At 40.6% G+C, this 17,503-nt stretch overlaps 1 protein-coding gene across 2 annotated transcripts; it reads right to left on the bottom strand.

The window, feature by feature from the left end:
- Nucleotides 1-6,366: 6,366 nt before the first annotated feature.
- SYPL1 (synaptophysin like 1) lies at nt 6,367-16,283 on the bottom strand. 2 transcript variants are annotated; one of them, XM_038418705.2, is made up of 5 exons: nt 15,945-16,283; nt 14,665-14,783; nt 13,068-13,272; nt 9,259-9,447; nt 6,367-7,788 (listed from the first exon to the last, which is right to left on the bottom strand). In XM_038418705.2, the coding sequence occupies exons 1-5, from the start codon at nt 16,011-16,013 to the stop codon at nt 7,657-7,659; spliced, it is 714 nt and encodes a 237-aa protein (XP_038274633.1). In that variant the 5' UTR covers nt 16,014-16,283; the 3' UTR covers nt 6,367-7,656. The 2 variants fall into 2 exon arrangements, with proteins under 2 accessions (XP_038274633.1, XP_043353088.1); XM_043497153.1 differs by lacking the exon at nt 15,945-16,283 and adding an exon at nt 15,590-15,752.
- Nucleotides 16,284-17,503: the final 1,220 nt, after the last annotated feature.

The raw sequence follows: 17,503 nt of genomic DNA, 5'->3' as shown, positions 1-17,503 counted from the left end.
GAGTTCAAAGGGTCTCAGCTCTGTGGTTCTGCGTTGAATCCATTATGAGTGTGTTGCTTACTTATCTCTTCTCAGAACTTCTATGTTTTCTTTCAGGGAGTTCTTCCCCGTTATCTAGTTTGAAATGCATTGAAGTGAAATGTGCAGTTTAATAACATGCTGTTTTCATGATGCAAAATATGTCTTATTCCAGTGAGACTATTAACTACTTCACATCTGTGCAACTTCCTAAGCCCTTCTGAACTGTGTAGCTGCTGTTGCACAACATTATAATAAATGTTTGTGCAGGAACATGACAAGTTGAATTTGAAGTCATAATAGCATCTTTTTGTACAGCTCAGCCCACTAAGCTGCCTATTAGATTTGCACAAATCTGATAGTCAGGGGCCTATTAGATTTGCTCAGGCAAGGAGTTCCATGCATAACATTTCTTCAGATGGAGCCAAACCAGAATGCCAGGTTTAATAAGGATGTTTCTGACGAAAAACTCTTATTCAGGGCAAGCTTATAGACAAAGGAGACACTGCACAGCATCAGCAAATATGTTTTTTTTCCAGCTACTTGGTATGGGTTTTTTTTTACTGCTTTCCCAGTTCCATGCTTTGCTTGAACTAGAATATTTAAGGCCAGATCCTCAGCAAGCATCAATCCAACATCAGTGGAGCCATGCCAATTGATACTAGCTGAGGATCTGGCCCTTAATATTTAATTACAAAATCATCTTCATGCAGCCTGGTGCATTGACCCAACAAAGCAACGTATGAGTGGTTTCCACTGATTTACAACAGAAGGAAATGTGTGCTTTTGAAGCTGTGGAGGGATGAGTGGTGGCTTAAAACAATCCCGCAGATCTTCCTTGGTCATAACAAAAAGCACCAGCAACTATATAGGGGAATTTTTAGAACCTCACAGATGCAAACTATAATATAAAAAAATTGAATAAAAGAAAGAGAAACTATTTCTCCTGGAAGATAGAGACCGCGGGAAATGCAATCAAAACGAGCCATAAAAATTGCAAAAGCATTTGGCAGTTGCCCTGTGCTTTGTGCAGTCCTCTACACCAGTACAGAGAGAGTACAATTCTGCTGCTCTGATTTAGACCAAGATGACCACACCAGGTGCAGGGGAACAGTGAATCAGGCTCTGTCTTGGCCCATTTCTACCCAAGCCTCCTGTACCTGGGGATGTGTGCGATACCCCCTTTCTATAGAAAATGGGTTCTTCTAGAATGTAATAATTTAATTTCTCTCTTGCAGCAGGAGATCCCTCTTTGTTACACATTAGAGCAGTCTCAAAAAGAGGCCAGAGGCCTTGACTGGAGGACTCTTTCAAAAAACTCCAACCCACACGATGCTCTGCTAGTTTGGGGTTTGAAATGGAAATGCAACTAGCCAAGTTTAGCGTACAACTCTTTTGGGATCCATAATCCTGTTGGTGAAATTAAAAACAAAGGCTTTTGCTGTCCCCAGATGAGCACAAAGGTTTTAAAGCAGTGTTTCCTGGCTCTGGATGGATTTCATAATGAAACGTGTGATGTAAAGCAAATCTTCTGGGTAGAAAGAGCCCTGATGAATTCTGGCAAATCCTTTGGAACTGGCACCCCATCCAAAAAACTGAAAGAAACTTGCTATTTCAGAACAGAACTCAGAAATCTTGACTCCTAGTTTCCTGTTATAACCATTAGAACACATGTGTGTGTGTGTGTGTGTGTGTGTGTGTGTGTCTGTACACTTTACCAATACGATTGAAACATACTTGATACAGTAAAAAAGAAAGGTGTCACCTATTCCCTAGTGTTGGCTTTGAGACTTGAAGGAACCTACACACCTAGGGTGACCAGACAGCAAGTGTGAAAAATCGGGACGGGGGTGGGGGTAATAGGAGCCTATATAAGAAAAAGACCCAAAAATCGGGACTGTCCCTATAAAATAGGGACATCTGGTCACCCTAACACTGCCTCCACAACAGAACACCTAACCGTGGGAACACAATGCTCCTGTGTAAACATTTTCCTGAATCATTATCATGATTCAGGTTAATATTTAATTATGATTAATAATAAGGACTGTCCTTACATATGGCAATAACTAATCTGTTTTAGGTTATACAGGGCAATGCAAAATGGCTAGAAATGAACTCAGACTAAATATTGACACAAGAAATGAAGTAGAGAATAAACTCAGTGGAACAGCAGAATGTCTAACTGGGAAATAACAGCTTTGCTTAGACTCACTCATTTGTGAAGACAACCAGGAGTATTTATGGCACCTTAGAGATTACAAGTTTATTTGAGCATAAGCTTTGGTGGGTTAAAACCCACTTCATCAGATGCAGAGTGGAAAATATGAAGTGGGTTTTAGCTCACGAAAGCTTACGCTCAAATAAATTTTAGTCTCTAAGGTGCCACAAGGACTCCTCATTGTTTTTGCAGATACAGACTAACACGGCTACCACTCTGAAATCTGTCATTTGTGAAGGCTAGTGATTCTCTTAATACCACCTCAAGGGGTATATTCTCTTTTCAGCTTCCCAGGATTCTGCAGCTGGGTTTGGCACCAAATCCTGGGTCGCTGTGCACCCGCAGGCAGCGTAGTTCAGCACAGCAGGGCTGAGTTCCCTGGCAGCAGAAGCCTGATCCAATCTAGGGGCAAGCTGGAAGAGGTTGTACCCTCTCAGGGTTTTCCATCCAGGAGACCGTGTTGGAGACCATGACTCGAGTAAGGCATTAGGAGATGATGTCAGGAAGGCAAGTGCCCCCCTAGCTGTATCTACACCAACCTTTCTTAGGAAATCTCCCACCATTGCAACTTCACTGGTGGTAGTAACAGCGGAAGTACATGTGTAGACCAAGCTCAGATGATTTTATCACGATGTCATAAAACACCACTCAGAATAGGTCTAAATAAATAACTGCTATTAACACAGGCCCTTTGCTGGGTGTTTTAGAGTTCCCTGCTATACATCTGGGGTGAGAGGTCTGACTAATGCAGGGGGCCTGTCCACAGTTATCTCACTGGATTCCATTTAGTAACTTCCTTGAAATGGCAACTGGTAACCTCACCTTGCCAAATCTCCCTTGGCTAAGCTGTTGCAACACTGCCTGCAGCATGGTAGCAAAAATCTTAACCAGCAATTTAGAGACACAGGCTTTACTGGTCCCACAGCTGAGGCAGGCCCAGGGATCTCTTCTGGAAATCAATTAGTGGGACAGGTGCATTTTTAATCATTTTGGGACAGGCCCAGCTCTCAGATCAATAGTAGGAACATTCTAAACCACAGAAGGCTCCCTTCCCTAAATAGGTGATACCATTCATAAGACTATCCATCCTTTCCCAGATCTTTAATGAATGACCGCAGAGTTTCTTTTTTTCCCCCTCTACAACCATCACCCCAATCTCCCTTTCTTCTGAAGTGTTTTCATACCTTAGGTTTCTGTTTCACTCTTTAAAAGGTTCTTAATAAGCTTTAGTTCCCTAATATGATGATTCACTAGAGGAAGCTGGAACAAAGGTGATGAGCAAGAGGATTTTCACCCTCCTGACCAAAAAAAAAAAAAAAGCTTCCCTGACAGAGGTTGAGAAATTGCTGCCAGCTGGAGATACCCTATGCTGAGAGAATCTTACCTAGAGAGATCTGGCAGCTTTCCAGCTCTTTTATTCTGTCAGAATGATACAATCAGGCCCTCTATACATTTCCTATTAGTTTCAGTGCTTCTTGTGCAGTCAGAAAAAATGCTGTTCAGCCAGTGGAGGGTCCTTTTTACAAGTGCATAAACAAGACACAAAAACATTTCACAGCTGCCAGCACAGAGGTGATGTAACTTCAAAAGCAAAATGACAAGGACTGGCTTCCTACCACCTGTGAGCTTCCTGAGCAAATGAGGGCAGTTCCTTTTCCATCCAGCAGCCCTGCAGAAGCTGACTGCTACTGTGGCATGGTGCCTTGAATTCTTCCTCCTCAATTTGCAGGACTCCATCAGGTAGGTCAGTGCAAGCAGTGTTCTACATCAGACACTCCCCTCTGTAGGGGAACAGAAAGCCATGGAAGGGGAAGCAGCTGATGTTTATTCTAGGAAGGAGAGTGACTCAGATCCACTTACCCCTGTTATATAAGAGCCTCTATTAAAAACTTGTCTTATTTACCCTGGAATACCTCAGGTTTCAGAGTAGCAGCCATGTTAGTCTGTATTCGCAAAAAGAGAAGGAGTACTTGTGGCACCTTAGAGACTAACAAATTTATTAGAGCATAAGCTTTCGTGAGCTACAGCTCACTTCATCGGATGCATCACGAAAGCTTATGCTCTAATAAATTTGTTAGTCTCCAAGGTGCCACAAGTACTCCTTTTCTTTTTGGAATACCTCAGTCACACTGAGCGGACTTCAGTGCAGCCCAGAGTCAAAGTCTGTGGGAACTACAACCTATTGACATTTAGTTGTATAAAACTTGTGTCCTGAAGTAATTAGTTTAAAAATGAACTGGCTTTCTTAACAATAAAATAAGCAACTTAGGCAGTTGAATTACTTGGTGCCAGGGATTCCTTGACAATTGCATTGTATTTAGCAGTTAATGTCTGAGGCCAAAAGAACATTTATTATTTCACTTTGTTACAACCCACTAAGGCTAGGTTGTGGGCACTTAGTGAAAATCCATTTATTTTACCAAAAATAATTATTTAAGCCTTTTCCTCTACCATTTTGTCTGTCCATCATTCAGTATGCAAACTCTTTAGAACATGTCTTCTCTTATATTTGAAAAGAGCCCACCTAATGGTGAGTGCTACTGCCAAACAATAATGACTCTTTAGGGAAGCATTTTAAAACAAAGTTACAGCAAGTTTCTTTCCCATATTTCATTACAGTGAAAGAATCAACACAGGACACTCAGCTTAATTCCACTTGTGGATTATTTCCAAAATTCCAGTGATGCATGCACTAATTTAATAAATCCTGCTTCCTTGTGACCCACTCTTGTAATCATGCCCTGATTAGCATTAGCATGAGCATTGATTTCAATAGGACTATTCACAATTGTCAAGTTAAGCACATATATAAGTGTTCGCAGGTTTGGGCCCTTGCTGGGAATTAAATTTACAGGGACGCAGTCAGGGTAAAAAAAATATATCCTAAGAAAACAAAATTTCCTTACAGTGTAAATAAAATCTTGAAACAAAGAATTTAAAAATTTGACTTCACTTTTCACCCTTTATACTACTCTTTATTTCCTTTGTGTACATTATCAGTTTAAGCAAAAAATATAAGTACATTCTCATTTACCAGCAGAATACTACACTGCTTAAGGTGTAAAGATGTCCAGGGAACGTTTGTTTTAAAAAACTTCTCCTGTGAATCTTTTTAAGGTAAATTCATGACCACTTTTCTATTGTGCTAGGCTTTGTAGAGGGAGATTTAAAAAAAAAGTTATATATATTACAAAGAGAATTTGGGTTAAAGTTGAAAAAGTACATTTAACCTGCAAACATTTAATAGGTATATACAGTAAACTTTGGCAGTGAGCCTGAACTAATAACTGCTGAAAAGTCAAGTCCTTGGCTTAGGTTACTTGATTACTTCAAACATAGCCCAGTTTGATTTAGAGAAGTGTCTGACTAGGGTTTTCTGCAGTCAATAAATAGTTCTATTTGGGAAAATAACTATAGCCATTGAATAGCTTTCTTTTAGTGAATCAAAGAGCCACAGCTGTGTTGATAAAGTGATTTCCCCTACACTCTGCCCAAGCTTTCATTTTCATTCTCCTATATGTAAAGTGGCTTAGACAGGACCATCACCTGTGAAATGTCAAAGAGAGTAAATAATGTGTGTGTGGGGGGGGGAGGGGTTGTCACATCTTATTTATTGCACACTATTCAAATTCCACTCTGAAGACAGAATTATTGATTTCCTGCTGGGCTTTTATCTGCTGCTTATCCCCATGGTATCTGGGTGTTTCACATTCATCCCTAAACTAGGTTCATCCTATACTCTGAAGGAGGCAAGAGTCCAGTCTCAGTGTTCCTGTTTCTTTACTCACCCTATCCCAGTTTGTTCTGCACATGCTGGGTCCCAATTAGTAGAGCCCTGTACGGATACAAAATTTGAATAGGCCTCTGATTTGCAATCCACAAACATGGTCTGTGGATATGGCTATCCATGAATATAAAGCGGATATCTGCAGATTTGTGGGGCTCTACCAATTAGGTCTCTCCATCCACCCACACTACGGTATCTCACTTTAGCCAGGCCAAGGTCCTGCTCTTACTGCTACATTCCATCAGGCGGCTTCCTCTTCTACACAGCCAGAGGTAGAATTGCTAGGGAAGTCTGCTCACAGAAGCAAGCAAGGAAGAAAAATGAGTATATAGACTAAAAGTTACAGCAATCCATCTTTATTAGAGACTGTTTTTGCAAGAGTAAATTTGTTTTGTTTTATTTTATTTTTAAGTCTTTACAGCTGGAAAGAGAGACTTAAGACACTGAAAGATCAAGAGATGTATGTACCATTACACCTGTCCCAGCTTTGAAAGAAAGCTTATAGAAATATTTGCTGTTTAGAGAGTATAGCCCCAGTAACTGTTTAAATATTTATTAAGTTTGCAGAAACCATGACAGACATATTTGTTGGACAATTCACATAGAGAAATAAATGAGGTAACAGTAAGTCAGATGTCTGAATACATAAATATCTCATGAGAAGATTGTCTATTTAGTGGGATCAAGATTTGACTATTAAACAAGATTTTATATATAAAGAGACAGACATCTCCAGCTGTTGTGTCACTAGGTAGGTAAGTCCTGTGCACCTCCCATTGCTCTGCTTGGACTCATTTACCTGAATCGAAAACAATAAGTTTACTGATGGAGTCAGCTTTAGCATCTACAGTATCTCTCAAACTTACAACAATGCTTTGTAGCTCAGATGCACTTAAACACCCCCACCCTACCTAATTTCTTAACTCTTCTATTCTTAAATTATGCCACAGAAGTGTGACTTGCAGCTTTACTAAGTGTTTTTGGAGATTGTCCCGAATCATGAAGTAGTAACAATGAACATATAAACACCCAACAAGTCTAAGTGTCTATCTGCAAGTACAACATTAGAAAGTGTCTATACTAGATTCCCCCTCCAAAAAAACCCAACAATATACAAGAAAATTACAGAATGCCAGAATCATGCTACCAGAGATGACTAAACTTTTTTAGAAAGCTTATCTGTGCAAAGTTATTAGTAGGCAACTTCTGAATGACAAATGTAATATTGGAACTCCAAACATCCTAAGCTAAGTAGTCTTTTCAATTGAGAAATCAGTCATGTTACAGAATCCAAATCAGTCTCTTCCCACAAATGTTAACTGAACCACTTCCTGAAAAGGTGTGCACATGAGTGTATTTGCCAAGAGTCTTAGGAGGATCTGAAGAATGTTATTTTTAATGAAGAAACTGCACTCACTTTAGAGTCATAATATATTTCACTGTAAAACACTTGAAAATTTACATCCATATTTCTATGCGAGACATGCTTTAAGTACAAAGCAGAAGTTTACCCACTAATTTGTTTAAACTATTAGTTACTACAAAAATAAACTGCAGTGACTCCAAGTTGTTGGCTGTAGGATGCAAAATGGATGCTCTTTATGAAGTATCAACATCATCATCTTACTAATTATATTCCTGTTGTAGGTGGATAGATTCCTGAGCTTTGGGGAGTTGAGTTTGATGGGTTATGCAAGCTGGTCTCCTTGTATACAAACCAAGCATTTCCTCCCCACAGAATCATGTTAAGTAATCCAAAAACCTAGTGGGGGGGACAGGTTAAAAATAGATTATATAAATTAAACTCTTGTAGCGCACAAATTTGAAACTAGCAAGCCAAACAGTTTGGCTTGCAACATTCCTTTAGAGATTTATACTTGCAAAGTGCTTTAAATATTAAGTTAATTGATCCTCTTTTCACAGGGATCTACTAATGAGTAGGTCCATTTCTCCATGAGTTAGCAGTGAGAGTTATGGCAAATGAACATCCTCATTATAGAGATGTAGGACCACAGTCATGGATATGCAAGGAATTATGAAGTTCCTCCATTCATTAGATGGAACCTGCAGGCATGCATTAAGGGATTAAGCATGTGATCTCCACTGGCCTAGTGAGCAAGTGTAAGATCACTTTTGAACCCAGATTCTTACAGTTGAATACAAAGTACTCTTTGCCACACTCCTTATGCTTTAGTAAAAGGGGGAGAGTAGGGGAGAAGCCCGTTATCTATCACCACAAGAATACCGTGCAATTCCCAGCCCCTAAAAAGAGCTTTCCTTAAGTCTTTGTTTTGGGGTATGCGATGAAGGTTAACAGTTACTACAAAGGCCAGGTTCGATAAATAAATGTCAGGCAGTAGCTAGTTTACTCCTACCAAAGACACCCCACATGAACTTAAATAAAGTTACTGGACAAATCGCACTCGCCGAGAGTGGCTATGGAGAGAAGCAATATGGAAGCTTAAGAGAAAGGTGCCTGGAAGAGAGATTCCCAAATGACTTTGAAAGGCATCTTTCTGCAAATTAAATTACACAGATTTGCCAAGAACAGGTTTAAGAGGAAACAGCTGTTGCTCTGGTTAGTGCCTTCAGCGGCAGATTAGTCACTGGGCCTATGAGGCCTGTGCCCAGGGGCCTTGGCCAATGGGGGGACCCCAGAGCCCTGGGCTGGTGGGAAAAGCCCCCATGCCCCCAACCCTGTTCCCTGGTAGCTGTGCCAGGTGTGGAAGCAGGGGAAGCTCCTAGCACCCCCATCCCCAGCAGAAGCCAGGGGGAGCAAGGGAAGCCCCAGAACAGGGATCCCTGCTGCAGCCCTAGGACTGGAGGAGCTCTTGCTACCTGCTGTAGCCTGGGGCTCTGGTGGGGGAACAGAGCTTCTCTGGTCTTGGGGCCACAGTTTGGGGGCAAAATGGGCAGGACCCCAGGGAAGGGGCATAAAGAGGTGCCATGGGCAAGGTCATATGTGCAAGGGCTAGATCGGATGCAAAATAGAGGTAAGACCACATGTGGAAGGGGTGGGGAGGGGCCCCCCCACTTGCTCTGGCCCAGGGACCTAGGAAACCTTAATCCGCCTCTGAGTGATCTGCCTTAGGATGAGCATCATGGGTGACTGGTAACCCATGATGGAATTTCAGTAAAACTAAAAATGGGTGCTACATAGAATACCATTAAGTGTGTATTGTAAGTTCAGGTGCAATACAAGCAAGGATGCTATAAGTCTTGACATACGTACCACGGACACATTCAGAGTTCCCATGCTGGTAACAGAGGCAAACAAACAAGTTGATCCTGGTAATCTGCAGGACGCAATTTCCCGAACAATGCTGGGACCGGTGGATATTTTTATATCAGTAAGTGCCTTAGCCCAGGCTGAAGTGCTGACTAGCCACAGAAAAGCTGCCATGACAGTAATAACCAAGTCCTATACCAAAAAACAACTGTCAGTCAATTACCACTTCCACAACAGAATTAAACACATTTTCCAGTTAAGGGAAAAGTGAAAAAATGCATCAGACTTGCTGTCAAGATACAACATTGGCATATGTAGCTATTAGACAGTGAGTGAGGTAACTATTAGACAGTGATAAAGACAGTATCTTTAGTGGACCAACTTCTATTGGTGAAAGACAAGCTTTTGAGCTAAACAAAGCTCTTCTTCAGGTCCATAGCTATTGACTTACCTGTGCAAACATATTAAGCCAATTTAGTTAAGCAGTCTCAGATACTAGTTTTCTTTGTGAACACAATATAAAAGTTACACAGACAGTACTGTAACTGGAACTGTCTACACCCCTTCTATGCTAAAAAGGTTATAAACATTCAACTTAGCAGTTGATGACTAAAATATGCTGGCTAGCATATAAAGATAGTATAATACAGTGGGTATTATCCACACCATATATTAGTATGCATTAGTACAAACACTAACAGTAATTTAGCCTGAACTGCCTATACCATAATCCTATTCACTTATGCCAAGTATCCCATAACACCTTGCATTTGCTGAAGTAAGCATTTGGAATAAGCAGACAGGAAACTTGTAAAAATCAAGATACATTCATTCTGTATCTTATGTGAAGGTACTTCCTTCGTAGCTTGCACTATCAGTGCCTGAAATGCTAGTATCCAAAAGATAAGGAACAAAACAAGTTAGGGAACTGGAACAAAAACTGATGGGTTGGATTTTAGTGACGTGTAAAAAAATGTGTAACTTGTCAAATAATATCAGCTGAAACGTACAACTTAGAGCACACCTTGTGTAAGGTGAACATAATATCGCTGCACGGGACTGCTCTGGGGAGATTGGTGTTGTATAGAACATTTTTCCTGTACCTACCACATTAATAAACCTGACTGATACTGGTTATTTAGTCTAAGTATATTTCATTATGAAATAACTAACCAAATGTAGTCAAGCAATTACTACAATTTGTCAACACAATTCAGATAGAAGAAATCTACCTCTCTAATCTGAAGGCCTGCACTCCCCAAAAGTTATTTAAAACATGGGCAGAATGTTAGGTACAGTTCAGTGTGATAAGTTATCCTAAATGTTCACCACCCTCCCAGAATTGGCAAAGAGGCTCAGGAGAATCAAGTTGTGCTTGAGAATGCAGTACTGATATTTTTTAATATTAAATCTCTTGGTACACTGACAGCCAAAAAAAGTGTCATTCTGCTGTTTGAAGTGCTGCAGTTTTTAAGTTGTCCAATACGTAGACTCTGAACTATTCAGAGAATTGTCTATACAGTAGTGACTACCTTCATAAAATCCCCATGAGGCTGGAAAAGAGTTACTTGCCTAAGGTCACTCAGAAAGTCTACAGAAAAGCTAATATCCGGGTTCCAAGCCAAGTCCCAGGCCTGACCACTAGAAGAGTTATAACAGCATGTCAATTGTGGTGTATATATAATATTTTTTAAACATTAATGCAGTTATACTGGTATAAGTACTAACATGATGTTACTGGTTTAAAAGGTTCCTTATACTGATATAACTTATTCCATTTTGGGAAGTGAAAAAAAAAAAAAAGCTATGCCTATAGAAGTACTTTTATACAGTTAAAATTGCATCCACACATGGAAATAGGTGAGGAGGTTTGCCATTTTAACTATACTAACATAGCCCTTTCTAGTTTAGCCCTTGGACACAAGATAGTCTTTTACAGATAGGACTTGGTGGCCTGGGAGACTTTCACTGTGTCTTAAAATGCCATTTTGACAAATTGGAAACTGTGAGTTTGGGTAGTAAAAATTAAAATATGGACATTAAATTAAAATAAGTAGTTTTAGGTGGTATATCTGACCCCTAAATCTTTCTGCCCCTAAACAAAAAACACACAAAACAAAACTGCATCTCTTGTTGCCTTGTGAAAAAAGCCTGCCCAGAGGAAACTGCAGAATTGACAATATTCAGAGAGCTGTCAAGTTACCCCAAATATTTGTCTGTAGTTTTAGGTGTTAAAAGTAACACTAGTAGGTGAAATATTTTCATATTTAAAAGTGAGATTTAAATTGACTGTGATCCTTTAGACTAAGAATTAATTTACTAGTTTTGCTATTTTAAGCAGCAAGATCCAAAAAACCAAAGAGTCCAATTATAGCCATTCTGCAAAGAAAGGAAAGATCAGATGACCTTCACAAGCACATTTAAAACATAAGTGTCTAAACTTATTGCATGTATTTCACACTGCAGACTTAGGCCTACATTTTGCAATCAGATTGTACAAGCAAACTTTGGAAACCACAAAGTTCCATTGTCTCCACCCAGCCACCAAGGTAGACCCAACTGCAGAATCAAGGTCCTATATTCTTAGTCATTTAAATCTGCAGCAATCAATAGGAAATGCCTGTTTTCTGTGAACCATACTTGTATTAAGATTCCCAATCTGTTAAAGTGTTTAATGCCTATTCATGATTACGCCTGACTAGTCAGAAGATTTCAGTCAAAGAAGGATAATAATTTTAAACTAAAATTGGCTTAAGATTTTATTTACGTTAGTTTTTTAGTAATTTAAGACTGTAAAATGGAAAAAGGAGGTAGAGTGGAAGTTCTTTACTTGTCTCCCAGTTGTTAGAATTTCAAATGATATTTGAAACTTCTTAATAAGAAAATTTGTAGAGTGCTCATCTGTGCTGAAACAAGCCCAGGCCTCGCTAACGTCCTTACTCTGATAAACAGAGACAAGATTCATAAGCAATAAAGTTGGTCTGCAGCGAACAACTCCTTTCAATATATTGAACTTCCACAAGTCAAGAAATCTGAAATGCTTTGACCAGGCTACATTCCTTTGTCCTGTTTTGTAGTTTGAAGTCAATGCGACTTGCGTTGTTACTTGTGTGTCTTTTGTTTTAATGCACTTAGCACCTCCTGCCCCCAAAATCAAAAGAACCCTCCCCCAAAACAAAATCTTTATAAGCAAACATTAGGCTCCTATTTTTGTGTTTGCCTGTTTCTGTACACAATTCATAATAGTGTCATTGATTTATTGAAAGTAACTTTTTAGTGCTGCCACCGCGTCAATATTTTCTGCCACTACAAGTTAATGAAGATGGCAGTGTCAAGGGCTAAATCTAACACTTATGCACATACTTAGCTTTTAACATGAGCAGTCCCATTGAAGTCAGTGGAATTCATGTGAGTAAAGTTACACACCAGTTAAAGAGTTTGCAGGATCTGTGCCTTCATCTTTGGTTTTCCTTTTCGCTTACATTGGTTTTGTTAAGTTTAATAAAAAACCCCTTCCAGTAAATATCATTTTAAAATGCCATACCATTTATAAATTTAGTTTGTTTATATTTTAATCTAAAGTTGTAGTGGCAACAGTTTTCAACTTAATTTTACAAAGCAGCAACTCGATAAATTTTTTAATTAGTGATTTTTAATAAACCCAAGTGATTTTAAACCATTCCACACTGCACCACAATGTGACAATTTAAGTTTAATTGTCACTTAAACAGGTCTGTGCTGAGCAGAAATCATTTTTCCTTTCAGTGGTTTTAAAAACAAAAGACGAAAATAGCTTAGTGTTAGTTACTTACAATCAATGGGATTTTGCCAGTGTTCTGATACAGGTGCATGTACCCAACATATAGTACAAGGGCAGCAATACAGTAAAGGAATACCAGGACTGCAAAAGTTACAAAGAACTGTGCAGAAGAGGAGAAATCGCCCACAAGGTGAAAGTCAGTCCAAGTGCCACCGCATCGGGTTGGATCTGGTGCACTAAACACAGCTGTATTCAACCTGTGGGGGAAAGACAGTGCATTTTCCATAGCAAGACTTTGTTGCACAAGTGGAAACCTCAGTATCTTAGCATTTTATGAGAAAAATATCATCAACACTCCCACTGCATAAGGCATTCTTTAGATGAATACGTTGACTAGTAACTCAAGTTGCATAATACTCTCTCTATACTCCCCTCCCCACCTTGACTTAGATTTTGCCACAAGGCATGCCACACTTAAATAGAAGTTACAAATGAAGACTAACTCAGAACCTGGAAGTTGAAGTTTAAGCCACTCAGACTTGGAAACAAGCCTAATTTAACTGTACTTAATTTAAATGTGCTAGCCTAAGCTAAAACAGCTAGATGAGAGCTTGCCAGCCAGAGGGTTACATCATTAGCTGTAGGTAAATGCAAATATTTAGGCTCCCAATAGTTCTGCTGAGAGATTCAACTCAACTCTAGTGGACTGAATGGACAGCACAATAGATTTGCCCCCTCTGGATGTTGATTTGGGGCAGGGAGTCCTGCATCTTTTATACTAGCCTTCACCATCTGCTAAAGCTCCAATCCCATAGCCTGCTCTGCGCAGCTACAGCCCTCGATACCTGTCGAGCAGTTTACAGGATTGAGGCCTATGTTTATTAGGGCCCCTTCTGGATGCTGAGAAAGAGGAGGAAGCGTCACTCTTCTTCCTTCCCTATTTTTCTCTGAACCTTGCTGTTTATATTTGGCTGGGATTCTAGTCAAGTGTTTTTTAGTCTCCCTCTTATATTCCCACAGAAATATTGTTCTGTCTTTGCTGCAATGTGTTATGGGCAACTACCAAGTTTAATTTATCATATTCATATAGAAATCAACTGCTGGTGCACATAATGCCAGGTGAGCTTTTCTATTCAGTACTTAAGCAAAATGCTACACCTAAAGTCTAAATTGGATTCCTCAATGGAATTAGAATTATTCGATAAATAGAAAGCATCTGTTAAAGATTTTAGAATCCCCTTAAAATTCTGTTTAAAGGATCAGCAGTACTTTAGTATTGAGATAAAATGAAGACAACATTAAGGGTAACCTTTTTTTTAAGAGTCTAGAGATAGTTTAATGATTCATACACCACTAAAGTACATGCTTTCAGCTCATGATAGTCATCCAGAAGGTGTACATATCCATTTGGCAATATAATTTCTTTTCCCAGCCACATAATCTGCATAGAGCTGGAGACAGACATGCTTTCAGTAGTTAGTGCCCTGATTTCTCAAAAACATACTATACATTGCAGGATGTTTGAATTAGCATAAGATATGACTTTAAAAAAAAGGCAGATTCCTCCATATTATCATGGGTAACAAGTGAATCCAATAAAATTAGTGGGCAGTGGTGAGGACAGGAAGGAAGTAAAAGAATAGACTCACCTGAATGGATAAGCAAAAGCAGCTGTAACTGTTTTGTTCACAACACCTTTACAAGAAACTAAAATTGTAGTTGTACCTTTATAACCTCCACAGGTGGCAAAAACAAAGATGGAAAAAATCTATAGAAATTGAAACAATATATTAGTATTCTCAGACTGTATGAAATCTAGTACAGTCAATAATGGGAGGAAGACACCATTTATTTACATTTGTATTAAATGATCATTCCCAAATAAGAGTTGGTGTATAGTGCTCCATCAGCAAAGGTCTGATTCAAACAAGCATTGTCATTGCCACAGCATTTTTCTACAAGTAGTGCAGTCAAGTTTCACCAGAATTACTCTCTTTCCATTTCAAAAGAGAGGTGGTTTGGATTTAAGCACTCCACTATGGTCTAAAGAAAAGAGTGACACCAACTTTAACCCAATAGCGAAAACTAGTAGTCCTTACTTTTTTACACTCACTAACTTTAAAAGAAAATAAAGTTGGGGGAAAAGTAAGATTTTAATTTTAGTTTCACGAATCCAAGGCATTTGTAATACCTAGAGAGGTCTGCTTTTAAAATAGAGAATTATTTTAAACTTTCACTGCCTTTGTTAATTAGTGTCAGTGAAATAGCAAAACACAATTTTGGGCAATTACCCAGAGAAACAGGGCCTGCTTCAGAGATGCCAGCCCCCTACAACTCCAACTTCACATCAGTGGAAGCTACCTGTGCTTAGAACATTATTTATTAACATTCCCCTCCCAACCTCCACTGCCCAGAAAACCAACAACAAAAACACAGGCCCAAGGCTTCCACTGCCAGGAAGCAGAGTTTCTTCCTAGATCTTGGTCAATAGTTCTTGTTTCCCCTTCCTCACCCCAACAAACAGAAGACCCACCACACAGACACCCCAGCAGCACAAATATGCTGCAGTTATACCGGTTTCTCTTTAAATGAAGTGAGGCAGGCACAGCTCTGTCACAAACACCAGCTAAGAAGTTATTTTGTGGTGAAGATACTTGTAGTGGAGAATAAGAGATCTGGCTAGTTCTCTGAGGCACTGCCACCTTGGAGAGCCAGGAAACCCCTCACCAACCAGGCCATGCCCAAGCCCACACCTGCAAGCGCTTGGCCTCATCAACATCCCTACCCCATAGAAAAGGCTACTGTTCCCCTACAAGCCCAGCCCAGCCAGGGAGTTTGCAACCTACAAGGGGAATGTAGGTTCACTCCCTTATAGCTCAGCTGCTCTAAGAAAAAACAACCCCCCCAGCTCACTCTACTCCAGACTCACCCACTCAAGGACCTTCATGAAGCCAAGCGGCTCCAGCAGCGGGCTGAGATTGACCTGAAGGCCAGTCATTTTCTGGGGAGAAAGATCAGTGAGCAAGGGGAAGGGAGAAACAGACTATGAGGCCTGCAAGTAACCCCCTGGCTTGAGCAGCCCACACATTAACCACCCACTGCTGGCAGCCAGGGAGGAGCCCTCTGCTGGTCCCTATAGGGCCTGCCTGACTAGGCCCCGCCCAGCTACTCCCTGGAGCCAGTCCCGCCGCACCCCGACTGTCATCTCACAATGGGCTTGGGTGAGTGGCAGCTGCAGCTGGCCCCGCCCAGTGCTAGTGTTGCCTCCCTGTTCCAAGGCTTCTATTTACATGGCTGAGAGCAGCCTAGGGGCTCACTCAGGTAGGGAGAGCCTCACTGTTGCTTAAAGGCTTAGGGCATCAGGGTGTGTGCAAGGATCCTACTGCCAGTTGGGGCTCTTCTGTGGGCATGAGGGCTCTGCTGTCACTTGAGACAGTGTTGCCCTATCCAAAGGATGGTAGAGTTAGGGTCACAGCCATTGTAAGAATTGTCAGACAAAATGTGGGGGAGGTTGGAGCTTGTCAGACGTGGTGCTAAGTGAATGGGGGTGAGGAAGGCTGCTGGCCTGAGGTGGGGCTGGTTCTCCTGGGATGGGTAGCTTGTGGAATGAGGGGGACATTGGTGCTCCTGGGGTGGGGAGGTTTCTCCTTCCCTTCCATTTCTCCCTGCACAGTATTCAGCTCCAGTACTTAAGCAACATGCTACACCTAAAGTCTAAATTGGATCCCTCAATGGAATTAGAATTATTGGATAAATAGAAAGCATCCATTAAAGATTTTAGAATCCCCTTAAAATTCTGTTGAAAAGCACCACTGCTACAAGGGGTGACAAAGCCAGCTCCATCATAGCCCTATCTGAGCCCTGTCTCAGAGACAAACATTGTGGGCAAAGTGAACAGCCCGTTTCAGATTGGATGAAGGGTAGTAAGAGTAAAATAAGGGCAAAGGAAACTGCCACTGTAGCCACAGCTATAGGAGGGAGTTGCAGGCAACAAGCTACTTCTTCTTTCCCTTACCGGGGCTCCAGCTGGATCCCAGTGACTGTGTGAGAACTGCTGGTTTAGGGGCTCCCTGTGAGTGTGAAGGCTGCTGGTTCAGAAGCTTTCTTCAGTCATAAAATAGCTGAAAAAAAATCTTCCCATGACCCACCATAAGCAAAAGACTGTGGGATTTGGATTTTTTTGATTATGGATCAAAAAGTGGGGTGGAGGGGAGAGGCAGTCATGCTGGGACAGTCCACTGGGTAAATGTTCCAATGCCCTGTCCCTCGCCTTTTCCAGCTTAAGGAGGACGTGTGCAAGGAACTAGGTACTTGATTGTGGACTGGAAATAGAGGGGTTGCAATCCTCTGCTTCTGGGGAGATAAGGAGTGTATTATTGTTATGGAGGCACAAGTTGCAGCTCCATATGTAAGGGTGAATTGAGTTTTCCACTTGAAGTGGGATTCAACCTCTTTGTAATAGATGAAAAAATACAAGTTATTTTCCCC

This window comes from Dermochelys coriacea, chromosome 1 (genome assembly GCF_009764565.3).
Source record: "Dermochelys coriacea isolate rDerCor1 chromosome 1, rDerCor1.pri.v4, whole genome shotgun sequence".
NCBI classification, from domain to species: domain Eukaryota; kingdom Metazoa; phylum Chordata; order Testudines; family Dermochelyidae; genus Dermochelys; species Dermochelys coriacea.
The sequence above is the reverse complement of the archived record's forward strand: the minus strand, read 5'-3'. Positions and strand labels throughout refer to the sequence as shown.

Bases quoted from the DNA above. Each gene is read 5' to 3' on its own strand.
- SYPL1 (XM_038418705.2), bottom strand. From the start codon at position 16,013: ATGACTGGCCTTCAGGTCAATCTCAGCCCGCTGCTGGAGCCGCTTGGC. The intron at 14,784-15,944 runs GTGAGTCTGGAG...CAATTTCTATAG, and splicing joins TCATGAAGGTCCTTGAGTGG to ATTTTTTCCATCTTTGTTTT. The intron at 9,448-13,067 runs GTAAGTAACTAA...TTTTTGGTATAG, and splicing joins CTGGCAAAATCCCATTGATT to GACTTGGTTATTACTGTCAT.